The sequence below is a fragment of the Lissotriton helveticus genome, chromosome 3_1 (genome assembly GCF_964261635.1).
Source record: "Lissotriton helveticus chromosome 3_1, aLisHel1.1, whole genome shotgun sequence".
Classification (NCBI taxonomy): Eukaryota; Metazoa; Chordata; class Amphibia; order Caudata; family Salamandridae; genus Lissotriton; species Lissotriton helveticus.
The window spans coordinates 653,528,867-653,555,775 of NC_136061.1; the positions used below are offsets into that span (position 1 = coordinate 653,528,867).

The following is a 26,909-nucleotide window of genomic DNA, read 5'->3' on the forward strand; positions in this document are numbered from 1 at the left end:
GCGTGCTCCACCAATTATGTCCTAAAGGTGTGGAGGAAAATTCAAGGTTTAAATGGGGAAGGGTGGCCCCACCACCACCGCAATATGGGCCCACCAATGTCTCACCCACATGCACTATGGCGGAGGAGGGGATCCCCGGGCTCCGCAAACTTCTTGCTATGTGTGGCTAGTGTGTGGCTCCGTCCTCCCCCACTGCAGCCAGGCAATGTAGTATCAGGCAGAAGGCCCGGCCAGGGTACGCCCGGAGTCGGGGAGAACCTGCTCAAGGGAAACCTGTGGGGCCGGCGTGAGGCGCCACTAGATCTTCAGTGCCCGTCAGGGCAGACCGCCACGGCCAGCACAAGGCCCAGGCAGGCTTCATCTCCAGCAGGGATCTAGCCGGGCACCTACCTCCTCTTCGTAGACCTCACAGTCTGACATGACTCAGCAGAATATAAAAATATTCAATCAAAATCCCCAGTGGTAAGAACAAGTTATCAGCCCACACTCTCAAGAAGTTAGGGCGTCAGACGGGAGCAAAGCCGGGGCAGTGTAGCCAGAGAGATACCACCAAAATTCTAAATGCGCAGGACTAATGGAGGGTGATAAACGCCCACTTGCCGGTGCAGAGCAGGGATGCAAAAAATTAGTTTACAGGCAATCTGGAATATCATGGGGAAATGTCCTCAAGCTCCGTTAGACAAACGCTGCTTTAATTATTTAAATCGGGCCCGATATCCGCTCCGATCTGCCAGCTGCGTAGGAACCCACAATCTAGCCTGGGGCGAGGCGTCTGGCCTACTGTTCAAGGGAGCTGCTCGCGCACATGTGCATGCTCCTGAGACGCACGCAGGCCGCCCGATAGGCTTCAGCAGGCGTCTTGCTCCCCGTGGGGCCAGTCCCTGTCCAAACGCGGGAGGCAAACGGGTGAGCTCCAGCGGCAGCGAGCAGGCGGGGAACAATAAAGGGGTGAGAAAAGCCAGATTAAACAAACCATTAAACGTGCTGCACAACGCTGCATAAAAGCTCATTTCACTAAACACAATATGTGCATATAGTGCAATTAAACATCAAAGTAATCAATCATCAAGGCAATAATGACCAAATGAAACCAAATAGAGAGGCACTTATCTTAACTGTGGTGCAGCAAAGAAAGAGGAAGCCAAGATGGTGCCATTGGCTGTTTGAGGACGCGTGGTTCAAAGCCTCATGGGCAGGATGTTTTTGACTAAAAGTACTTTATTAGGTTTCGACCTGGCCGTAGCACGCAGTGCTCCGCCCAGGCGAAAACTTTTGTTAACAGTATGGATGTTCTTCCCGCCTCTGTTTCCCATTGGCTAGCTCCATAAATGGACGCTAGCCATTGGCAAACAGAGGCGTCCGTCATCCTGCGAGGCGACTCGTGGGCGTTTCTGAGAATTTTACTCATCCGGCCCCTTTTGTCACGTCAGTGCGGCGGTGGGCGGGGTTTATTTTTTTTTGCTCGTCGAGGTTTGTTTTGGCCATTCCGCGGCCGACCGCCGCCGGAGGAAGTTCAGGTGAGTGCTTGTTTTCCCCCCCTCCCGCTGTCCGTTACCGCCCCCCGTCCTCCCCCCTCCTCCCCGCTGTCCGTGTGCCTGTGCTGTTTTTCCTTGCCTTCCCGCCCCCCCTCCCGCTGTCCGTTCCCGCACCCCCCCCGCCTGTCCGTGCGCCCGTGCTTCTTGTGGTAATTCCCACGCTGTTCCAGTAAATACCAGACACGGACACAAGAGTCTAGAGATCGTTATACTCTATGGCATTAGAGACCTCCACAGAGTACAGCGCACCCTCGTCTTGGGGTAGTTCCGGCTGTTAGAAAGCCAGAGCGCCCTCGCTCTATGATAGTTCCACTTTCCGAGCCGTCACTTCCGGTCGGTTTGTGGCACTGTTTCCGGGCCTGTGTCTATTGAGCTGACGGTGAGTGTGGATAGTGAGGGGGAGCCGATGAGAAGAGAAAAGGTATAATAATATGTTTCGCTCACATTTTGATCCGAGAAAAGTGAGCGTAAGAACGGAGATAAAAGTGAAGATTTAGCATGCACACAGAAGGCTGGGGATTTTTTAAAACAGATTTTCCCCCATTGAAAAAGTGGGGTCGAGAAAATAACTAGTCGGGTTCAGGTAGTGGTGTTTTGGAGGAAGCAAATATTTTAACCCCTTCCACGCTCATGACGAGCTGGGCTCGTCATGAAGTAGCCTGCTGCTACACTGATGACGAGCCCAGCTCGTCATGTTGTGTGGGATTGACGATTTCTCAGCACAGCAGGGGAATATGCTGAGCATCCATGGGGTTAAGGGACTTTTCACACCGTAAGGCTTTTGTGTCGCGCAATGGGTTTTGGCGAGATTTGTAAAACGCTCCTTCCTCAGATTGAAGATAAAGAAAAACACCAGTGCACTTCCAAGATAATTACTTTGATCCAACCGCTATTGTAGCGTTCCCAACACTGTCCAGGCTGTGGATGTTAGCATGTGCAAAATAAAGGCTTGAATTTTCTACATCACCTATCTGTGTTGGATTTGGCTTCTGATCAAGGATATGGACAGTGTTGGGAACGCTACAATAGCGGTTGGATCAAAGTAACTATCTTGGAAGTGCACTGGTGTTTTTCTTTACATTGTGGTGACCTTCTGCCCTGACGGACGTTAGGGAAAGGTGGTCACTTTTTTTGGTGTCCCAGGTGGATGTACACCCAACGCCTAAGTAGCACTCTATATTGTGTGTTATATATGGAATTATGATCTGATTGATGAAAACTAACATTGATGTGCGAATCAATATAGCAAATCCACCAATCTTTTGTATATACTCAGATTGAAGATAGTAGTATGGCATTGCTGAAAAAGAAGTCCCCTCCGCAGTAAAGGGTTTACCTTTTTCAGGGGTCAGATGTATTGTTCAGTTGTGAAACCCCCTCCTCCAGGATTAAGTGATGGGTTTTGACGTTGGAATGAACTCCTCGATTTGAAGAGTGAGTGAGTCTGGGTGAGATAGAGCATGCTGAATAAAGAAAGTGTGGGGCGGGGCATCTGCAGGTAAATTGTGCAAGCGGGTAGATGAGCAAATAGATGGAAGTCAGCCTCGATGCTTTAGCATATGTCATATCTCACCCTTGTTTCAGAGGTGTCATCCGTGGCAAATCTCCACACTACAAAGAAACTGCGTGTCTTCCCAAAATTTCCCCGAGGTATCACCTACCCTGAAAACCTACCTCACCCTCCAAAAATCTATTTATCCCAGTGGGTTCATTCTGTAAAATCACTCGATGGTGCTTCATACAAGGTATCTAGTTATTATCAGAAGCCCCAGCCTGGCCAAGCAGTCCTGGGGAGGCGGCAAGCACAAGAGTACGTTTTGGAAACTTATTTAAATCTGCAGAACCGCGGTGTTTAATCCCCTCTCCCTTTGATACACCGTTTTAGAACTCTTGACATTAGAGTAATTCAACTATTTTCCAGATTTTAACTGTGCTTTGTGATACGCACACTATCAAACGCTAAAGTTTCTATTTTTGCCCCCCCACATACACCTCAAATCCAAATGTAATTTTTTTTTTGTTAGGTCTCGCATTTGCGAAAGATTAAGCTATTGACATTGTAAATGACAATGCCATTTATTTATCTGTTTTCAAAACCAACACGTACATAAACAATTTGTCATTTGCAATGCCAATAGCTCTAACTTTGTTAAAGGCGAAACCGTTGCATTGTAAATGCTTGTTTTCATTGGCTGCTGTTGAGTCAGTAAAGACATTGAGAAAGCATAATCTGAAGCCTCCAGTCCTGACACAGAATTTAGATTCATCCTTGAAGTGGTTTCTAATGACTATTTTTGGTTCTATCGTACAGTGCTCTGACACCTTCGGGTAAAGTCCACGCTTTAAAAAAAATGAATAAAATAAAATAAATAAATAAATTGAGAGTTGCGAGTTTGGGCTGTTTTTTGGGCTGACACTAGTCTGCGTTGGGCTTATTTTGGGTGTATACATGAGCAGTTTGGAACGGGTCTAAAAATCTGGCCACGCTGACAGCAGCCATCTTCATGCATCGCCTGCGACATGCGCGCACCCGCGTTGTTTAGTCGTGCACTTGGCACCGAACAAAGACCTTCCACGTGCGCTGCGGCTGAGGGGCGCGTCACAATACGTCATCAGATTTGAGGACAAGACACTCCTCTTTCCATATGCACTTGCGCAGCCAGTAGGTTCGGCCCTGTCTTAAGCGTGCGTCTTTGTCTGCCCGTGTTGCGGTAGGGCGGGGCAAGGGGGGCGTTATGCCAGCCGTTGGCCGTAACGTCACTTCCTGTTCTCACCCCTGTGTATTAGGAGCGGCGCAGCAGCTTTGCGGTTCTTTCTCGGTCTTCCACCAACAGTGCGCCTTTCGTGACTGCGCAATCCCTGCTGGCCAGTTTTCGTCTGCCTTTTCTCTTCACACACTGCAGCTATGCAGGCCCCGAGGAGCATGCTCGGTCGAGGTTCTCGCCGCGGTGGTTTCAAAGGCTCCCGCGGAGGTCGTTCTGAGCCGCCTTCCGCCCCTCCAACCCAAGAGCCCGAAAGCAAGTACCTGCCTCAGCTGCTGGCAGAAAAGGACAGTCTGGATCCGAGCTTTACACACGCTATGAAACTCCTGAGCACTGGTAAGGCATGATTAAATTGCATAACATTGGGGAGTGTGGTATTTAGTGTAGGCGTGAGTTTGGGTATGTCTGAATTAAGCTTGGCTGAGGTGGGTGGTAAAAAGGGTTGCAGCGGCAAAGAGTCGCTGATCTCCAGTGACGCAGAATATAATGTAAGAGGAATGCAACTAGCTGGTGGCAACTTACCTGTTTTAATTAAATCGTGAGCGGCAGTGAATATCCCCCACTTGCAGGTTGGTCGACAAGAGCGGGGTTTTGTTCCAATGTGGATTGCGAGCATTTAAATCTCCAGGTATTGAAAAGGATGGATTACATGATGGGCAAAAGTGTTTCCATTTCTGGAGTGAAAAGGCGTCTTGTTGCGATATTTCAATTTTGCGACCGACTTTTCTCCTCTGAGCAAGCTTTGCCCCGCCCAACATCAGCAAATCCTTTTTTCAAAATGGCCACTGTAAGCAAGCGGCTTCGTTTCAAAATGGTGTCCTCGGACACGCTGCGCCTCTACTTCTATGCCGATGCACAGCAATGGGGTCCCTGAGACTGCATCTATTAACCCAGTGACCATAGTTGTCCAGTTCGTGTATCCCTTTTTATTCCATCAGCTTGTTGGCACTCCCCAGTTTAGTAAAAATCGATTAAATTGTATATATTTAGTGTTAAATTATTTTTGCCTAAACGTTTGTTCTTTTGATTTAAAGAAATTGAAAAGGTCCAAAAGGGAGATAAAAAGGACGACGATGAGGCAGACACATACCTTGATTTGTTTTCCCACAAGAATATGAAGCTGAAGGAGCGCATTCTTATTCCAGTTAAACAGTATCCAAAGGTAAATAGCATTGAACTGGCGTATTGCGCGACATCAAATTAATTTGCGCCGAGAGAGAATCTGCGCGGCGCTATGTTCTTTATCGACTTAATGGCGGCTATTTTGTTTCTTTTTCAGTTTAATTTTGTTGGGAAGATCCTGGGGCCGCAGGGCAATACTATTAAGAGACTACAAGAAGAGACGGGAGCCAAAATTTCCGTACTGGGGAAGGGTTCTATGAGGGACAAAGGAAAGGTAAGATTTGTCTCGAGTCAACCACCTCGAGCTTCATTCCAAAGGAAGCGCTTTGTCTCATGTTTCGGACGCATGACAGTAAGTTTAGACAACGGTTTAGTGTCTATTTATGCTATTTTCAGGAGGAGGATTTGCGAAAAGGCGGCGATCCAAAATATGCCCATCTGAACATGGATCTGCACGTGTTCATCGAGGTCTTCGGACCCCCGTGTGAGGCGTACACGCGCATGTCGCACGCAATGGAAGAGGTTAAGAAGTTCCTAGTGCCGGTATGTATCATTTTAAGCCTACAAACAGCTCGGCCTTACTACTTAATTCCGTACGCACTTTTAAGTTGATTTCCTTTTTTTTTCGTATTGTGGCTTCCCCCTTTTTTTATCCCTTCTGTTCATGAATGCCATGGGGCTTTTGTAAGTGCTGAATGCTAGTGTACATTTTTAGTTGCAGTATAGAGTAGGCTTCTCATAATCTGCGTGTGTATTGTATGTGCCTGAACCCAGGAGTTGGTCGGGGTGATGTGACTGATTGCAGGAAACCTGTGTAATCCAACGTTGTGGAAGTATTTGTATCCTGTTGTAGGGTCGTTCCTAGTGAATGACAGTATCATTATTAGAAGTAGCTATTGGGGCGGTGAATCTGAACGTACAGTAAAATGGGGTGGAGGGCGGGACGTGGCTCAGGTAGTTATGTTACTGAGCTGGGCTCCTCCAGCAGGAGGGCAATAGTAATATCTCGCCTTGTTCTAGGACGGGATGGTCCAGTGGAGAGGGTTGTCACGGAGCTCCCATGTAAGTATACACAAACACAGACGAAACACTGCCTCTTACTTATCGGCGTATTGAGCCTCAGCGTCCGTCTTCGTACATAATTTTGGCACGATGGTCCTAGGGCCCTTTTAAAATGACTTGGGTCATTGCTCTCCGTGGGTCCACCCAGCCAAACCTAGTTTTCGTGGGAGCTGTGAGTGATGTGTAGTGCCCAAGGCCTCGGCATACTGGGAAGCAGTGTCTCGTTTGACCATGTCGCTGTGGGCACTACTCAAAGGCAACACTTGGTGTCGCTGTTGCAAGCGATATCCATTTGAACCCTCATCCGTACTTCACACCACTCCAAATTCGAGCCCTCTCGCTGTGCGCTGCATTGCCCGTCTAGAGTGTGGGTTTATGGTCTACCTTACGACCGAATACAAATAATTCCACGACACGTCTGGTTTGGCAGCCTTTTTTAGTCGTTTTGCTCCCCCATAAGCTCCCTTATGAGCCACGTACTTGAAAATTCGTGGCTGATGTTGGATATGCTAGTCCCCTTGAGCTTGGTGGTGCTTGTATGTCAAAAAAATCCAACCGTGGGGAGAGCACTGGTAGAGTGGTGAGGACAGTAGGTTAAGTTCGTCAACGGGGGCTCCGCGTTAGCGGGCTTTGCAATACGAAGTTTACTTGCGTGTGCATCACGATTTGCACATCTGCATCGTTTGCACTGTTTTATTATATTTAGGTGAAAAGAGGATGTACAATGGCATGATACCCGGCATGTTGTGTTTTAAATATCTAAAGCGCGTTTACTTCGAATTTTGGCGGCTATTGGTGCACATTTTGATGGATCTGTACCGTTATCTTATGGGAGAGTGGGTCCAAGATCTTTAGAGCAGCTGAAAACCGATTAAGTGAGCAAAAACATGAAGGTGCTGTCGGGATACCTTTTCAATATCTAATGCCAAATTGAATGTCATGGGCCGTATGTTGTGGCCAGAGTACACCACATTAACTTATGGGCGTAAGGACTCGAGTAAAAACGGCTCTTGCATAAGTAATAAACCTGACCCCCAAATTGCGCACCATACTTTACTGTGCCCTGAGCACTGCCTCTTTGTACCAGTGGTCGCCCTGTAGCGCGTCGTCGTGCTGCAGGGGTACATTTGAGTTGATATTGCACCATGTTTTGGAGTTTAGATTGTCTTGGGTGGAATGCAGACTTAAATTGGGAAGGAGCTTTAAATGTGTCCTTTGTTGGCATGAACTGAGGGGGCTGTGTTGCAGTGACTTATTTTCTAGCTTCTACATGGCTGCTCGAAGGGTTTATTTTCTCTCATCAGGATATGATGGATGACATCTGCCAGGACCAGTTTTTGGAGCTGTCTTACCTGAATGGAGCCCCGCCAGAGGCTTCGCGTGGTCGTGGTGGTCCACCTACCCGTGGAAGAGGAGCCCTCCCTCCCCCACCGCCTGCACCCGTTGCGAGGTAATCTGATCTTTGCTCACTTTAATGTTGGAAGCTCTGCAAGTTAGTAGCTTACGGCTGATGCTATGTTTCGATTTGTGATGTATTTAGGTAATAGCGCTCCCAATTAGAGGCTGGTCTTAATGTGTTTTGTTTGTTTAATCCTTTAGGGGGCGCGGTGTTCCACCACCGCGTGGTGCTATGGGACCCCGCGGGGCGCCACCAGGTAGAGGAGGTCCACTCCCAAGAGGTGGTAGTGCTGGTCGGGGTGTCCCCCCTTCACCTTCTGGCAGAGGCATGCCTTCAACCCGTTCCAGACCACCAGGAATCCAGAGGATACCGCTCCCACCACCGCCAGCCGCAGAACCCTACAACGATTATGTGAGTGCTTTGCACGGACAACTTTTTGTGTCAAAATGATGCTTCAGTTTTTTATCCCTACAAGTCGTGTCATCACTGTTGCATAGTCTGGATACAATAATTGGAAGGGAGTCGGAGCAGAGGCGCTTCTGGTTTATTTTGACAATACATGTTTCCTAAGTAACGATATAACCTTGGACAGACTTAAAATAGCTGGTGCAACTTAGTCCAGTCTGTATTGTACATTTGTTAATACAAGGCCGTGTTATCTGTATTCTGGGGCACAACGCGTGTCCCGACGCTAGGCAGCTATTGCTCACTGAACTCCTTCCTGGTGCTTATCCTGCAAGTAGGAAGGCCTAGGTCCATTCATGTATTGGTAGAAGTAGAAATGACTTTATCCCTCCAGTGCCCGCACACTTCCTGGCTGTGTTAGCTTGCATCTCACTGTCCTTTCCATTACAGGGCTATGAGGATACCTATGCTGAGCAGAGTTACGAGGGGTACGAAGGCTACTACAGCCAGGGTCAAGGGTGAGTGAACTCGCAGGGCTTGAGTCCCATACTCCATGCTGTATTCATACCTTCCCTCGCCTCGTCTTGATGAACAATGTCCAGGGATTTAGAAAGTCGTACTCGCCACAACCTTGTATACAAGCGCATTTTATAGTTTGCTGCTTGTGCTTCAGTCAGTTCTAAGACTAAGTTGTACAAAAGTGAATTCTACAGCCTTTATTCCGTAAGTAGGGACACCAGTTAAATGTTGGATGTAGATGTTTGTGTTACTGAATGTTTTTACCTTTTGCCTTGCCCTTATTTGTGTAAACTAAAATCTGACTAGTCCCCTTTCTTGCTCGTAGAGATACAGCAGAATACTATGACTACGCTCACGGTGAGACACCAGAATCCTACGACAGCTACGGTAGGCCGGAAGGTAGGCATTTGTGGCTTTTCTTTGTTTGATATTTTCACGCATGGGTTTGTTTAATCCGGTTATGTATTGGACGCGTTTTTTGTGTCTAATTGCGCATGGCTGGTGGGAATGAGTAACCGGTGTTGGTGCGTTTCACCCCTATAATGCAAACGTCACACTAAGGTATTGGTGGAACGCTTTACAATAGTAAAGGTCACGGAGCCACAATCCTTTTTGTAGGCACATGGAGACCGGCGCCGAGACTCTAACCCAGTTCACCAATTCCAAAGTCAGCCGCTCTGGCCCTTAAGCAGACTCCTGGTGTATACACGTTTTCCATAGGCTGGCCAGTGCCGGGATCAGCAGAAAGCGTCCATAGTCGTCCACTTTTAAATATTTGAACTGAACCCATGACTAGTCTATACGGCAACTCTCCTGGAGAAGGTGGACACTAATGGTCTAAGCTTCAGCTGGAAGCAAATTTACTAATACCAGAGTCTGCAATTTGTATTACCTGAATCATGAATTATCCCAATATATATCATGTCGGTTAAGATATGCCAACAGTAGGTGGGTTTTTCCGGTGGTGGTTTTATTTTGTATGTCACCCGAGTATGAAACGCCTGGAAGGGCTGCTACCATCCTGCTCTGATCCGTTCACGTCCAAAGGATTTGTTTATCATCGTGTGCGAGTGCTGCTCGGTTTGTATCCGGTTCAGTCGCCTCAGTAAGTCTCCAACCCCCGCCCCCTCCCAGCACCACCACCCTTATTGTGCTCTGACTGCTCGATGAATATCCTCTAAATAACATCCATACTTTAAAAATAGAATGCAAGCAGTAACATCAGATCTATAACAATTAGTGGTTAATGTCGACTCTGGCTGTCCCCATAGATGTAATATTAGACAAGCATTTGCAATGCAATAGGTCTCGCATTTGCATTTCAAATGCTTGTCTAATATTGCATCTCTGGGGACCCCCAGAGTTGACATTAACAACTCTTAATTGTTATAGAAATGATTACTGTGTGCATTCTATTTCTGACTGCTCGATGAATATCCTCTAAATAACATCCATACTTTAAAAATAGAATGCAAGCAGTAACATCAGATCTATAACAATTAGTGGTTAATGTCGACTCTGGCTGTCCCCATAGATGTAATATTAGACAAGCATTTGCAATGCAATAGGTCTCGCATTTGCATTTCAAATGCTTGTCTAATATTGCATCTCTGGGGACCCCCAGAGTTGACATTAACAACTCTTAATTGTTATAGAAATGATTACTGTGTGCATTCTATTTCTAAAGTATAGATGTTTAGGGGATATTCATCGAGCAGTTTGGGCACAATATGGGAGGTGCTTGGGGATGGGGGGGCGGACTTGGGCGTCTTGAAATAAACAGGATACACTTACTGAGGTGACTTAACAGGATACAAACCGAGCAGCACTCGCACACCATGATAAACAAATCCTTTGGACATGAACGGATCAGAGCAGGATGGTAGCAGCCCTTCCAGGCGTTTGATACTAGGGTGACGTACAAAATAAAACAATCGGAAAAACTCACCTACAGTTGTCATCTTAGCTGACATGATATATATTGGGCTAATTCATAATTCAGGTAATACAAATTGCTGACTCTGGTATTAGTAAATTTGCTTCCAGCTGAAGCTTGAAACATAAGCAGTCATATTTCTCCACCTTCTCCGGGAGAGTTGCCGTGTAGATTAGGCATGAGTACAGTTCAAACCTTTAAAAGTGGATGACTGGACACTTTCTGCTGATCCTGGCACTGGACCATTCCATTGATCTATGGGCGACCCTCAGTTTTTCTCTGAGGTTGGAGATCAGATCGCCAGCACTGCCCCTGACACTACTACTTGCGGGTCCCAAAGTATCCAACACACCAAGGTTCTGGAATCTCCAAGAGGGTCCTTGAAAGTGTGAAACTTCAATTCCGCAATCCACTTGGAACAAAACCCTGACAACTCCACTGGTACTTCAGGCTGGGAATTCTTTGTGGGGATGTCCAGGTGAGCTATCTTAAACTGTAGCTTGCAGGGAGTCCACTCTTTAGTCCTTTTGCGGCAGGGGCTTCAGTTTCACTCTGTGCCGTCTTCCAAGGTTAGGCCTTTAAAAAATCTTTGCAGGGCACTTCTTGCTTCATGAAGTTTCAAGCAGCAGATCTGGAGGGCTCGACCCCTCAGATACTTATTCAAAATTCTCTGGGTCAAGCAACAGGTCACTTCTGACCAATGAGAGCAGGGTAACTCGTCAGTCATGACCACATCCTGTAGAGTACTTTGTCCCAGAGTGCATCAAGTCTTCCAAATCCACAATGGCTCATTTTCCAGCAAGGAGGAAAGAGCTGGCTAAACACACCCCCTGGGATGGCTTATTTACTTGGACTCTCCCCCTACCATCTGCACATACCTTCCTTAAGCCTAGCCCTGACTCTGGGTCAAGAGTGAAACTGGAACCCAGGCCTCCCCTCTTCCTTTGAAACGCATGGTTTCCAACTCCACCCCATGGCATGGTATTCCTATACACCAGCACACTGCCCTCCCGGCAGAGTTGTTAACCCCATGGGCTCTATCTCCCCTTCAAAGCAGCCTGGCAAATCCACTTAACTGACTAATCAGGGCAGCCCACTGGAAGGCTGAATTTAGACTTACAAAGTCATAACTTGTATGTACACTTGAGGAGAAATTCAACAATATAATGTTGAATTTACTAACATTCTGGGAAGTCTTTGAATGGTTCGGCTAATCCTTCCCTATCAATATTTATTTGACTTGGGCCAGTTTTCTAGCACCATGGCTTATAAACATATTTTAGAAGTATTTTCCTAACTTCTACAGGACCCCCCCCCCAGTGCAACTAGGTGAGACTTTAGGTGTTCGGAATCTGCAGAAATATTGCAGATCCTGCCTACCCAGTGCTCTTAGCATTAAAGTCGAATTTAAGCAGCACTTAAACACTACGTGGAGTGAAATTTCACTTTACCCAGGCATCATTTTATAAGGGTGCAACTTGTAGATCACCCCACCCCCATTTGTAGGTTTTCCAGTTTTTTAGTGCCCCTACCACCAAGTTTGGGCACAATTAACCTTTTTAAAAGCAGTCCTGGCACCCAGGACTTCAGCAGTGCACCCATGCAAGTGCCTAAAAAGCTGCTGGCCTCTGACATGATCCAGGATACTGGGGAATATTGGGTAATTTCAATCTCCTGCCCTATTATATACTAGGGGCTTATGGGGCAGGTCATGCCGTCAGGTCGTGGTTGGCCGACAACCACCTCAAACTAAATGCTCTGAAAACTGAGTTCCTTCTGATAGCACCCCCTGCGAAATCTACCACCATCCAACTTTGGCACAACAACTTAACTGCACTCAATGTCCGGCCCACCATCGTGGACTCCGCGAAATCCTTAGGTGTCACACTGGACGCAAAGCTCAACATGCAACAGCACATTAGCAGAGCAACGAAAGGAGCTAATTTCCAAATCAACACATTGAGAAAGTTGAAACCCTTCCTCCCAGCCAAAGACTTCCAAAATGCAGTTCAAGCCCTAGTCATCCCCCGCATTGACTATGGAATTGTGACCCTCAGTGGTCTCCCTTTAGCAACAACTGCACCCCTAAGAGCTTCCTTGAACGCTGCTGCGAGACTCATCACGGGCTCAAAACACTCTCATATGACTCCTGACTTGAAATCTCTGAAATGGCTGCCCTTTGAAGCCAGAATACAACTGAAAATCGCTTTGATGACACACGCGGCTGTACACCACAATGCACCTAACTACCTCACTCAAAAGCTAACTATATCAGGAGGGTCGAGATCCAATAGAAGTTCAAAAAACGTACTCTTGAAACCTCGCAGATTCCGGAAGGAAAAAACATACAAACGCTCCTTCTCAGGAATGGCGCCGAGGATTTGGAACGCACTCTCTCCCGAAACCAGGCTTATCTCCTCCACGGCCTTCTTTAAGAAAGAGGTGAAAGCCATCCTCATGGCTAAGTTCACCTGAACTTTAATGTCTGTTCCTCATTGACTTTCATGCCGCTTGGGTATTACTGGTTTCATGATTGTCTAATGTCATTTTGCATGACCTAGATTTGTTTATTCCTCTTGTTTGCCACAAGTACATGATGGTCAGTCGATCCTTCTATGCTACTCACTAAATATCTATTATTAGACTATTCATGTTAGCTTACTGTATATCGAGGCCCCTTCCTCCCTGTAACTTTTAGATACTTATAGTATAAGTTCTCCTGATTTGTATCGTAATTGTATGTAAGACTCAGTATCCTCTTTTATTTTTCGCTTATCTGATTGTTTACTGACATTCTATTAGAACATGACTGCTATCTGATCATGCTACTGAAGTTTATATTACACCCAATATTATGTCGCGTCACCCTCATGCTATCGTCACCCCCTGTTTCTGTGAAGCGCTCTGATATCTGTAAAGATCTTGTTCGCGCTATATAAAACTCTGAATAAATAAATAAAATGCCAATTACAGGGCTAACTCACCATAGTGTGTTAGGTGTCTTAACTGTATTCTAATGTGTTCTTTCAGCTTAGCACGAGCCCAGGATCAGTCAAAATTAGTTACTACCAGCATCAGTCAGCAAAAAGTTGAAGGGTGCCCAGGGCACAGGATGACTTGGCAACAACTAGTTTAGTATTTGAGCAGTTTTCGTTTCTGCAGCACAAAGTTCGACCCCTGCAGTTACTTATTACACGCTACAACAGGTCAGTCATGTTTGTGCACCGAACACTATTCAATTGCACAGATGGCTCTCAACTAGCCACTAGATGGTGGAATAATGCACAGCATGTGGATCCATTATGGACATTGTGCTGCAAAACCAAAGAACCGATGCCGGTGTGTAGATCTTTAAAGTGCCAGAAGTTTAAATAACATTCTGCAGCATGGTGCTTGGTTTTCGCATTCTCTGCCACACCCCTCTTATACTCCCTTCTGGACCTATTCCCCTTGACCCCGCCACTTCATCTGGCACTGCGCACCGCTCCTCCCATTGTCTCTTGAAAGTAGCTATCCTTTTGCAGGTAGGGCGATCAATAACTGTTAAATTAACTTAAAGACTTCTGGCACTCTGCCTGGAGTGGAGTGTCCCTTTGCAGTTAAAACCAAATCGCTGGCCAAAGAACTGCCGCATCAAAGGGTCTCCGTGGTTCCCAATTTTTTTCTCCCTGCGGCTCTCTTGACCGGTGTGCTGCAGCTCCCCAATATGTCTCTTTTTAGAGAGGGGCGGGGGGTGTAATCCAGTCTCTGGAGTACTTCATTTTCTCCCTGGAAATAATTGGAATGAAGGTATTGTATGTCAAAGCATGTGTCTTAAAGAATTTAGGGACATGAGGATCCAGTGAATTATGGATATCCTCTCCCTCGACATGCCATCAATTAGCACACCACATCATGTGTTTAAACCTAATTAGTTTACTGAATCCAAGAAAACCTTTAACATTGCGCATTAAAGGACTTGCGCGGCTCCCCAGGCTAGTTTTCATGACACGGTTTGGGAACCACTGGTCTATCTTAATGCTGCAGTGCTTTGTCCCGTGATTAAGTTTCAGCTGCAAAGGGACGCTCCAGGCAGAGTACTAATACATTAAGATTGACAAAGCTAATGGCTCTCGCATTACCTAGACCCATTCACTTTGCCAATGCTAGTTTAGGAGGGAACCATTATTAAAGAATTTTTGCCTGCCATTACTTACCATTCGTTCATATCATAGTCTCTTTTATTTGCCTCTTCACATTAGGCAGCGTCACTTCCTGCTCTGTGGTGCTTTGATCGAGTAAAGATTTGATTTAACTTAGTGTCCTCCGTTGCTCGAGCTCTGATTACTTAAGAAATTGTTTTGACATTTTATGTTCTAGTTTGCCTTGCCCCTCCTGTGTACACCAAATGTTGATCCCCTATATATGTGTGTGTATGTGTGTATATATATCTATCTATATATATATATATAGATATCAGGATATATATATAACATATCAGGAAAGCACAATGAAGGAGGCCACTGGAAGCTTCAATAAAAGGTTTTTATTCTGTCAAACTTGCCGACAGCCTCTGTGAACAAAACCAAGGTTTCTGATTCTATGCCGTGCCAGACGCGTTTCAGGAATACCAGAGTCCTTTCATCAGTGGCAGCTTAGCAGAAATGAAGCGCCGCAATGTCGATCTTGATTTTAAACACCTGCTCAAGTGGGCGAGGCATTCGCAATGCCTTGTGGTGTTTGCAGTCTTTAAACCCCCCAGTGGGTGCGACCTTCACTCCTTTCATCAGTTCAAAATTAATTAATCCCAAGTGGGTGAAAGCACTGGGCTTTGTAAAGTGACTGCCCTGCTTTGTAGTTAATGGCAACGAACCTTGGCAAGCAGCACGTCTGGACTCTACTGCTTGATTCTGTTCTATTGGCATGTATGGTAACTCCCAACAGCAGGCTTTTCCCGAGCGGTTTGTTTTAACCAGTCTCACATTTGGATTTAAACATTCATTCCATCGTGTGCATGCTTGGCCCGAATCATTATATCATACGTGACTTGTGAATAAATTGCGGTCAGTCGCCCTTCTGCATAAAGATTGTGTGCCAAATTCATCTCTTAAAAATGTTTGTAGGCGTTAAGGAGCCGGCTTCCTGGGTGTACATGTTTTGTGTAAACTTTTTGACTGTGTGAGACCATAGTTCTGGAGCTGTCCTACACCAAAAATAAATGTGTTTGTTAGTTATAGTTTGTTTATCTGATGGCGATTTAAAATCTACCTCTGACTGTGGCACGCTGGCACTTGCTAATTCAAATGGGACAGGCATTACTAAGAATAAAAATACATTTGGCAAAATGTATTACGATATTAGGAGTCGTGAAATATTTTTTTCTGCAACAATAGAACCTCTTAAGTAGGATGATTGTACAAGTTAATGATCAAAGTTTGGTAAAGTAAAAAATAAAACCCAAGATCCGTAGAAAGGCTATATTAAGCAGGTATCGCAAAAAGCCTATTTGAACGTGCACATTAACTTATTGGGAAGGCTGATACCTCTGCCGTGAACTGTTACTCGTCACAAACTTGGGTTAGGAAGAGGAGTCAAATGAAAAGAATATATTGTTTTAGTTAGTTAAAACCAGAACTGTGCTATAGTTAAACTCATTTTAAAACAGCAACAGTGTACAATTTCTACAGGCACAATCCACCAGCCATCAGTGCACACATCAATTGTTAACGCATCCACAATTAACTATTGTAGCATCGCAGTATGGCGCACTTTACTTAAACATATTCATCTAAAGCGCAGCATGCCAACATTGCTACAAAAATAAATACACATTTTTTTGGCCTACAATTTATATACTTCTGTTGCAGTTGGTGTTGCAATATTTAGCAATGCCAATAGCTCGAACATAATTAACCCGCATTGTAAATGCCTGTTTTGCTTTCCCTTATGGTCGGTGTCTAATGTGGGGTATTGAGTCTGCATGAAGGATGCCAGTGCCTTCCACATGGGCAAATAGTGATGTCTATGCCTTTGTATATTGAGCAGTTACCTACACTTTTTTTCTTCATTAGGGCAAGATGACTGGAACAGCTCGCGTGCATTGAAGGCTCCGCCAGCCCGGCCTGTGAAAGGCTCATACAGGGATCACCCCTACGGACGCTATTAAACAGTTATTACGACGACATTGTGCACGTTCCCAGATACTGGTTTCCAGACTCATCCTGTTGCTTTTCAGGCAGACAAGTAATTGTCTAACTATTCTTTCGTGCTCTCCTTCATACCAGCTTCTGTACCAAGGAGTATTTTAATGGCGTTAAATAGTTGTACAAACATCTAATTTTATGTGTAGTGTAGCCGAGACGTTCTTTCTAAACGGTGTTCTGCAGTTCTTTTCAAAAGTTCATTTCAAACTAATTATGGCTTGGTTGTGAAGTCAGTTGGTTCAAGAAACCAAAGTATTTATTTTTTTACTTTTGTTACAAATCTTAAAAGTTGTAGCTACAGAACCCCAAACATAGGTTACATTTAAAAATATTTTTCCTTTTTAGTTTTCCGTTCGGCATTAAAAGCAATGCGTAAATTGTTTAAATAAATCTTAGCTGATTGGCAGTCAAAAAGCAGATTGGCAAATAAATCGTGTTACACTTTTTAATACAAAAAATATAATGGAGGGAAATATTGGGTAATAAAATTGGGACGCTGCCCCTCCACCCCTTCCCCACCAATTGCGTTCGTAACAAAGTAACTGCATTATTGGTGGGGTAGGTTGAAACGCTATAACTGATATTGTAGGCTTGGCATTTATTGGCCACCGTCTTGTGTGCCCTTGTGCCTGCATGCTATCGGAAGCTGGAGCTTTCCCGCCCCCTTATGTACTCTAGTTGTATTCTTTTATTCCCCTTACTTTTCTGGCTCGAGACTGGTAGTTCTTGATCTGATTCCCGATATGTTCAATACGATTTAAGTAGCCTTCTGTGGAAGGGGCATGAACTTGCTGAACAGGCAACCTCCCACTGGATGTGGGAGTGACTTAAGTGCATGGAAATGCAGTGGACCAATCTGGCCTTGTTCAGTAGGGACCACCACCCTTTCTTGCCGAACAGAAATGGCCCTGGGAGTGCTGCTCCACACTGGGTTCACAGGGTGACCACTCCTCTCATTCTGATATCAACACATTGGTACTTTAAACACTGCTGTTAGGGGAAGGAGCAAACCATGAAAAGCTTCCTTTTTGTACATAGTTATCAATCCTGTGGGTTTGTACACCGTCCTTTCAGTGTGCGCGTAGGATAATTACTTAACGAATGTGTGAAGACTGCCTAAATAGGTAGCTAAACTTATGTCAAAATGTCTGCCAGTTTTGTCAATAAAGTTTAGTCATTTTTTAAACAAAGCAAATGTGGCGAATTGTCTTTTTTGAGTAAAAGAGCTGTGAAATTTTGTTTGTTAAAATACATTTGTTTTAAAATGGGTGCAGTATTTTAATGTTGTCCCGTATTTATAAGTCTTAAAAAGAAGTCTTAAAATTACTAGCTAAACCGCTAGCAGTTATTACAATTGGCTGTTGGCACATCCATTACCTTTTTCACCCCCTGGAAGTTTCTCTAAACAGAATAAGCTCAATCGATGCAGACAAGTGTCGGGTGTGTAAGTTGGGTATAGTGTTTGCATTACAAACCATTCCAGTTCTAAACGCAGCCACCGGTTAATTTGGCTTGGTTGTGGTACTTCATTTGCTGTGCCTGTTCAGAAAATTGTGGGAAGTCTCTTCCTGCTCACAGCATGTTTAATTTGTCAATTAGGATTTAAACGACTAGTACTACCTTTCTAGCGTTAGTATTGAAGCAGGTTCTGACTATCAAAAGGAGAACGGTACAAATGTTCCAAAATGGAACAGTTTTGTGTAACTTGCTAAATTAATGCTACTTAGAAAGTTGAACCGGCAGCTGCAAAGTGTCCTAAGCATCTTTTTTTTTTTTTGTTGCAATGCACCCTACGTTACCCGAACACTGAAATACTAAATTATAAAAGGGGCGTCATTGTCCCTGTTCTGGCTGCTTTTGGTTTTCTACGTTAAGTAGACCAAACTGCTTGGGGGTGAAAAATTGGCATTAAAAAGTGATTTCGTTCAAATGCTTGTAGGAGGATTACGTAAAAAACAACTAATAATAAACCATTGTATTTGTAGTTTGTGACTAACTGAAAATTAACTTATGTTCACCAATGTTGCCAAGATCATTTCTCAGGGTCTGGGGTCCTTGTGTGACTGACACAAAGATCACTCACTGCCCCTCCCCCTTTATAAAGGAAAAATACTGCAGGAGATAAGGATCTGTAAAGCTAACAAGCAACGCAAACCAAGGTAACACAAAATAAGTGTATCATTCTAATGTTCTATATCGTTTTCTTAAAATTGTGACAGCTTTGTAAAACTTGTAATCCAAAAACTTGTCAAACAAAAAGACAAAATGTTACATAGAAAAAGCCGGTTTAAAAGAAATGTAAATTAGTTGTAAGGATAAATGCTTACTCGTTTGTAATTGAGAACGCAAAAAACACCTTGAACTTAGTTACCGTCTTTAGATCAATATTAATGCCCCAAAAACCTAAGGCCCTACTGATATACAAATAAATTCCGGCATTAATGTTTTAATAGCAGTTTGTATTCTTAAATCCCTCTAGCCCATTATTACTATTTTCCCGATGCTGCATGACTTGCTGGCTTTAAGGGTGGGGGGCAGAGCGAACTGGCTGAGACTAATTATCTTTTTCTTGTTAGGGTTTTGCCTTCCCATTGTGACTCGATGTGGGGACTCCGTGGAAAAGATCGGCTTCAGGTCTGTAATTTAATTTAAAGCGTCTATAGTTTTAAACCTGCCTGCAAGCAAAGCGCTTTGTGTCTTAAAGCGGTGTAGGTAAGTCGAGGCTTAAGTTTGCAAAACGCATTATGCTTTTTCAACAACTCGAGAGTGACACTAGTAATTGACAGATGTTTGAATCGGAACTGAAAGTACAACTTCACATAGTCAAACGCCACGTCAAAGGAAAACTGAATAAAGTTGTACCAAAGAGTTGCAAGTTAACTTGCCTTGTATGTCGAGCAGATGCCGTCTCACTGGTAACGCTTATCTGCACCGTGGACTCTTTCCAAAAACACACACCTAGCTATGTTCAAAACCAGATCTAGGTTTGAAAGAAATAGAGTACAAGAGCTTGAACCTTTAATTCAAGAGGAAAGGTTTTTTTAAGCAAGCTAGACTGGATGCTTTCTGGGTAATGTTATATTTTTGAAGGGTGCTACGCAAACAAATCATGAACGGAATGCTAAATGAATCTTACATTCACCTCCAGTCAAGAGACCCGGGTTAAATCCATCGTTTTGCTCCCCATGCCACCCCAGTTTAGACCCAGCCATATGCAAATCAGTCTTGACCCTTTGTCTCATGGGAACAGTCTGCCAATCCAGGTCCTCCCTGGACCGGAAAAAAGCATCCTGGGACCGGTTTCAGGGTATTACCCTTCATCTGGTAGGGTAGCTTGAATCCAGTCGCACAGTGAGTAAGGGACCCACGTCTGGGCATACCCACCCCACTTTTGAAGGGGCCATTCCGAATGGGACGTCCTAATTAATCTTGAGAAATATTAAAACAGTTTTCTGCGGAATCGAGCCCTGCCTGGCTTGCATTATAGGGTTATTGCAAATTATGGCTTTTATTACCATACAGAGGAGCTAGGTCATGGATATCTGAATTTGATTGAAATGTTCTTTTAACCGTGAGACCGGGTATGTCATTCCATATAAACACCAGCACCCTTCCGCTAACCTAACATCGCTGGTGTCTTCAATCTTTCATGGAAGAGTATTGCTGAATACATTAAGGATAAAAGAAGAATCTGGTGCTAAAGGAAGCCAAAACCCATTAAAAAAATATGCCAAAAAGGTTGTCATTTTATTGCTGTGATCTTGGAAATTGTTGGGCCGCTGCTTTCACAGAACAGTATCTAGAGCATAGGTGTGGTCTCGCATCGCTCTTAAAGGGTGAGGTGACGAGACTAAATTGGAGTTGTCTCAATTAACCAAGCTACCCTAGACCGGGCTAGGCACTCACATCTGCTTAGCACCACGATACCCATGCGGATGATATTTTGCTTTGCAAATACAAATCGCATAGATAATTACCAACATGCTAGTGGCTGTCTGAACTTTATAAAAGGGAGTCGTGGTTTTGTAGCCTCAACACAGGTTTAATTCAGTAAGGGTTCAAGAGCGACAGCCATCTGGTGTTCGAAGGATGCAACCTCGGGCAGGACTGACCAGTATTCAAGAACCCCATCAGTCAGCCCCTTCATAGAGATTACCCTTCATAGAGATTACCCTTCATAGAGATTACCCTTCATAGAGATTACCCTTCATAGAGATTACCCTTCATAGAGATTACCCTTCATAGAGATTACCCTTCATAGAGATTACCCTTCATAGAGATTACCCTTCATAGAGATTACCCTTCATAGAGATTACCCTTCGCTAATGGAACAAACTCCATTCTGTTTCTGTCCGAAGTGTCGCTCCAAATACCTTCATACCGTTTGTAATGTATGCCTCTCGCTCAAGCATTGAAGGCACTTGAGGCCTGCAAATCCTTGTGGTCGACAAGAGGAAGAAGCTTCAGCAGCACAGGAGAAGTCTTCCCATCTTTGAGTCGCTTTCAGTCCAAAGTTAACTACCATTCTTCAGCCAGCCCAGAAGCAATGGTGCTCACTGAACATGACTGAATCCATGCCCTCTGGCTCAGCGCCGAAAGTTTGGCCTCCACCTCACTTCCATCCGAGGCCTCCGCACCGAAACAGTTGGAGGCATGCGAGCTGTAAATCTAGTGTTGGGTCCATATGTCTGCACTGTGTCCTTCTTGGAAGAAGGTAGGTAACTTCACCTTTTGGTGGTAGTGCACATGGGCATCAATTCTATTAGATGTTTTGTTCTGCCATCTAGTTCTGATTAATGCGCTCTGTTTCAACAACATTCTTTTGGTTTCTCTCCGTGCGCAAGAACTCTTTACTGTATTGCTTCCGATCGCGTCTCCTACTCTTTGCGTATCGTATTAACTTATTAAAACTGTTTCGATTGGAAAGCTTGTGGAAGGACGTCTGGCCTACCTGCGTCAGTCTGACCCAGTGTCGATGGAACGCCCGTAAATTTCTGCTTTGTGTCACGCGAAATACATGCGCACTGGCTCACAAAGTGTGCAGCTTGTGTTGGTCTCTGGGACAAAGAACAGGACTGCGACACATGCCAGGCTTTCGGGTCCAAGAAAACACTGTGGCCGTCGGGGTCGACGTCGCGACGTGCAGAGCCAGCACCCAAGCTCCATTCTAAACATCTTCGGGCAACAATCTGACTAAAAGGCTGCCATGGGAATTTAGGAGGAGCAGGAGCGGATCTCCATCTCAGAGCATGGCTCTGACCAAGATGAAGACCTCCTGCATGGACATTGTACTGGGAGTACAGATCCTCCCTCGTTCCATGATCCACCTCGACAGCTCTGGTCCAACCCACGTGTTCTGGCCTCTGATCGGCACAGAGTCCCTGCTTCTGCCGCCCAACCTTCTGGCACTGCACTGAAGCCTACAAAAAAACCTTCTGGCTCTGAAAAGCCTCACTCAAATGAGCTCCGAGCTGAAAATTTCGGGTCGAACCACACAGAGGCTTCCAGCAATAGACCTGTTTGCAACTAAAGAATGCGTAATGCCCCACACCAAGCCAAAAGCAATGCATTATGGATGAACTGGTCCGGGATATTTGCTTACGCTTTCCACCTTTCCCACTGCTTCTGTTAGTGGTCAGGAAACTCTGACAAACCTCGCTCACCATGATACTAATAGCTTCAACATGGCCTTGACAACCATGGTTTTCAACACTACTGGAACAGTCTTTAGTCCCACAGGAGAAGCTTCACCTAAACCTGGACTGTCTTTCACAGAACACTAAGACATCCCAAAGAAATTAATCTTCTAAAAGTCTTTGCGTTGGAATACTTAAATTTGCCTTGTTGTTTTACGAGCCTCGTTAGGAATGTTCATACATGCTTGAGGTAATTTTAAGCAGCAAAATGGAAAATTTGTTCTGCCGCAAACAAGACGTCAACCCTCTTGAAGCAAAGGTACAAACAATAATTTTATACCTGGTGCATTTACTTACTGTAGGGTTGGCATACACTTCTATATGATTACATCTTGCAGCTTTACGGCATATCTGCAATATTCTATGTCTATAACTTATAGAGCGCACGTACACCCGTGGGTTTAATGGCGCTGAGACCATACACCTGTTTAAAATTCCAGTTATCAAAGTCCTTATAGAGGGAGTTAGTAGAATAATTCCTCCTAGACTTCCACCTGCCCTAGCATGGAACTTAAACATTGTCCTAACAAGATTAATGGGACCTTCATTTGCACCTCTGAACTCTTGTCAGTTGCTGTACCTTTCATGGAAACCTTTTTTAAGCACTATTAAATCTCAGTGAAAGGCGGGTGTTTACTCTGGAGCCTTTCTTTTCTACTACATCGTGACAGGTTAGTGTTTAGAACCAACCCAAAATTCCTTCCAAAAGTGGTTTCCAATTTTCATAATCGATTTACCTTTTTTCCCCCGGGAAACAAGCAGTTGGACTAGATAATTTAGAATAAACAGTTTTTAGTTGCTTTTGCACCTTGTATGGGAAAGGCTCTTTCAAAATCGGGCATTTCAATATGGATAGTCAAATGCCCACAAACCTGCTGTGCTAAAGCTAAACTACTTGTACCTGTTTCCCCCAAAGGCCCACTCTACTAGAAAGACTGGGTTCACCCATGGCTTTCTTTAGGGACATTCCTATTGCTGATATTTGTAAAGCAGCAACATGGTCTACTCAACACTTTTTAGGTCTCGGCTAGCCGCGCAGAAGCGCGTCTCCGCCGAGAACCTATTGCTGCCGTGTCTGCTTCCCAGGAGACAGCACCTGGCCGCGCGCATCTCGCAAAAGGCGATCGGCGCAGGCCCACGCGCGCGCCGTGGCTGTCTCCTGGGAAGCTCAAACATACCCAGGCACACCTCCCCCTGCACGCATGCGCACATACACGCACGGAGAGACTTCCCTCACCCGCCGTCGCACACAGACATGCACACATACAGACATCCCCCCCCTTCCCCGCTCACCGGCACTCCGGACTTGTGCAGCTTCTGCGGGGCTCTCCCTCGGCCATGGGAGCCCCGCGTCTCCACTGCTCCTCCAGGCACTCCGTGGGTGTGGGCTTCACAAAACGGAAGTCCCGCCCCACCATAGGTTTCGTTTTTAGGAGTGCGCGCGCCTGGTGGAATGCAGGGGGAGTTTGCAGAGGGGCACGCGGCGCTAAGAAACAGGTTAGCGGAGACTGCTGTCCCTCGTTGTTTTTGCTGTAGAGATTGAAGTGTCTCCTGTAATCGGAGTAAAATGCCATTTCATTTCGGCGCCTTTATAGACTCTCTGAACTTTTGTGAAAGATCATTGCGGCTCTTCCATTAATAATGAAATGTGGGGACAATAAAACGGCGCTAGTGAGTGCCGGGGGACAGCCGGGAATTAATAGAGGTGACCGGCTGCGGGTGCTGCCGGGGCACGGATCCTTCGCAGCCTGTGACCACCAGCGCCTCCCTCAGGGCGCTGCGGACGTGAGCCCAGCCCGTCCACCTGTGTCAGGGCTGGGGGCCCTTGGTGTGCATTCGCCTGGGCCGTCTCCTGCAGCTTGTGGCCAAAGACACGTGCCTTGGGGCCACGGGACCCTGAGTGCAGAGAAACTTACCTCGGCACCCTGGAAACGTGGCCTTCAGCACTCCAAGCCCCCGTGTCTGGGGCTTGGATAGCGCTCGCGTGCACTCATCTGCCATTAGGGCCCTTGGGCTCACCGGAAGCACCGGCCCCTTGATTCTTGGACCCTGAGCACAGACACCCCACCGACCTGGGTCGTGAGTACAGCTTGAGAACATGCACCCCCAATCCCTCCGTATTAGGGGGCAAGATTTCGCCTGTTAGTAGATTCACGTTCCTGGGGCCAGTGTGCAGGCTGTGGCCAACGGCGCATAACCCTGGGGCCCGAGCACAGCTTGACACACACCTCCCCATGTTGGGGGCAGCTCGCCCTCTCTGCATTGATGTTATGGGGGCCTTTAATGGCCTCTGAAACCCAAGGCAGCATTGCGTTCTGCTTCGTCATAGACATTTGTAAGCATACTCCTGCCATCAGCATAGCCAAGCAACGCTGTGGACGTCGGGAATGGGCGTCCTTGCACCCTGCTCTAGTGTCTGGTCCCCTCCTTCAGACTGCGTCTAAGACTAGGCCGTAGAGGACACTACATTTCTAGGGCGAGACTCTGCCATGGGAAGAGCCAACCAGGGGTCTGCATTGGCTTCAAGGGCCAAAGCACTAGACGAGCCTTCAAAAGATTTAAATCCGGTAACCAATATCATGAAAAATTGCGGCAAACATTTTAAAATGGAAAGAAACCTTACCATTCAACATTTCTCATTCATCGCATATACAATATTATATATATATATATAATTTAAATGAAACCTTCAGGAATACCTGATGTTCTCACAAGTTACCTATAATGTGTCAATGTTTCATGTTTTCTACGCATATAGTTTATATTATTAAATGTGAAGATTATTATTTTATAGGAACCATCTGTAAGTGATGTTTTTGTAGAGTGCATGCCCGTAACCAAAATAACTTAAATATGCTTTCAAACTGGATAGTTAAGGGAAGTGATTCATAGTGAAGTAAACTGATGGTGGATCACACAGTTCAATCAAGTGGGGAACCCGGGATTTGAGTCCTGGATTGCGTATTGTACAGTCTAGAAGCTGTAGTGAGATCCTTCTGTCTTTCATTTAATGCAAAGGGTCCGTGATCTGTGCTCCGTTATTCAACTAATGTTATTCGGTTAGTGTTAGTACATGGGGTCCACTAAATATACGCATCGCACCTTAAAAAGGCCAAATTACTTACATACATTTTTGTAGTCATTTGATTTAAAGGTGTACCTCTGGCTATTGCCAATATAAATGACTGCCATTTATTTAGGGATACAAAAAAAAATAATGAGCAATGCCAATAGCTCTACCTATAATATTGCCGAGACCATTGCATTGTAAATGCTTGTTCACTAATGTTGTTCAGGCAGTTAGACTTTTTCAAACTGCAACACCCACAAGGTGACCACTACCTAGGGAGAGGGACTGCTATGCAGGCTATGCAAAGCATGTGTATCTACAGCACACATGCCTAGAACAGATAGTTACTTGCCCAGTAAGCATCTGTTCTTGGCATGTAGTGCTATAGATTAACATGCACCAACCCTCATCCCCAAAATATTGTTTGTTGCAGTCCATACAGTTAATTTTGCAGTCCATGCAGTAAATTTCATAATGCATGGGCATCTCATTACTTACATATACATCATTCTTACATTCAAGCCTACCTACGGCAAAAGTATCTAAAGATGGTGTCTGACCGTGAGCAGTATTACTAAGGAGAGGAGTCACCCAGCAAAGCTTGTGTATCTACAGCACCACATGCCAAGAACAGATGCTTTGTGTGCCCTTGCAAATGCAGGTTCTTTTTTACCAAATGGCCACTGCTCATTTATTTTCTTTGTGAAGTGAATACATTTTTTTTCATTGTTATCTTCACTTTGTGTGCCTGGAAATACTTTGATAAAAGGAAACCATGTCCAGTCATTTGACTTTCCAGTAAAATTCACTGCGTTCGTGGCCCAGCAAGGAAATGAGAATGGTTTCACACTGCAGCCAGTTGGAAGCGCTTTCAAGAAACACTTCCACCTTGATGCTGACACCAATGAGGGGTTCAGTCTGCAGCCCTAAATAGAATACTTTGGCTCTTACCCACCTCTCCATCCCTATCCATACCTGGCATGTGCTCCTGTCCTATTGCGCTGCCTGAAAAACCCTCTGGGTGTCTTTCTGCATTAAGCATGTACACTAGCAGCAACTGCTGTGGAGAGCTGTCCTTTCAGGCAGCCCTACATTGCTTGCTCCTGCACCCTCATAGAGCACAGGTACGCTTTGATAATTGCCAGTAATCTCCAAAGGCAGATGCCACTGCTTGCCAAGTTAATAGATGTTGCTCGGCAGTGGGTACATGGTTAACAACGG

The 26,909-nt window shown here is 45.3% G+C and overlaps 1 protein-coding gene across 9 annotated transcripts in view; it reads left to right on the top strand.

Annotated features, from left to right (window-relative positions):
- The first annotated feature begins 4,188 nt into the window (after positions 1 to 4,188).
- Positions 4,189 to 26,909, top strand: part of KHDRBS1 (KH RNA binding domain containing, signal transduction associated 1) — a 42,207-nt gene continuing 19,486 nt past the window's right edge. The window contains exons 1-11 of one of the 9 annotated variants that reach the window (XR_013608688.1): positions 4,293 to 4,633; positions 5,332 to 5,459; positions 5,577 to 5,693; positions 5,816 to 5,962; positions 6,440 to 6,481; positions 7,786 to 7,931; positions 8,081 to 8,291; positions 8,736 to 8,803; positions 9,130 to 9,203; positions 16,791 to 16,962; positions 19,499 to 19,556. Coding sequence is in view for 4 of the 9 variants with exons in the window: in XM_078680669.1 (XP_078536795.1) it covers positions 4,441 to 4,633; positions 5,332 to 5,459; positions 5,577 to 5,693; positions 5,816 to 5,962; positions 6,440 to 6,481; positions 7,786 to 7,931; positions 8,081 to 8,291; positions 8,736 to 8,803; positions 9,130 to 9,203; positions 16,791 to 16,885 (1,221 nt within the window). In the remaining 5 variants the exon portion in view is untranslated. Of the gene's footprint in view, positions 4,634 to 5,331; positions 5,460 to 5,576; positions 5,694 to 5,815; positions 5,963 to 6,439; positions 6,482 to 7,785; positions 7,932 to 8,080; positions 8,292 to 8,735; positions 8,804 to 9,129; positions 9,204 to 16,790; positions 18,113 to 19,498; positions 19,557 to 26,909 lie in introns of those variants that run through there. The other 8 variants (XR_013608689.1, XM_078680669.1, XR_013608690.1 and 5 more) reach the window with 8 other exon arrangements.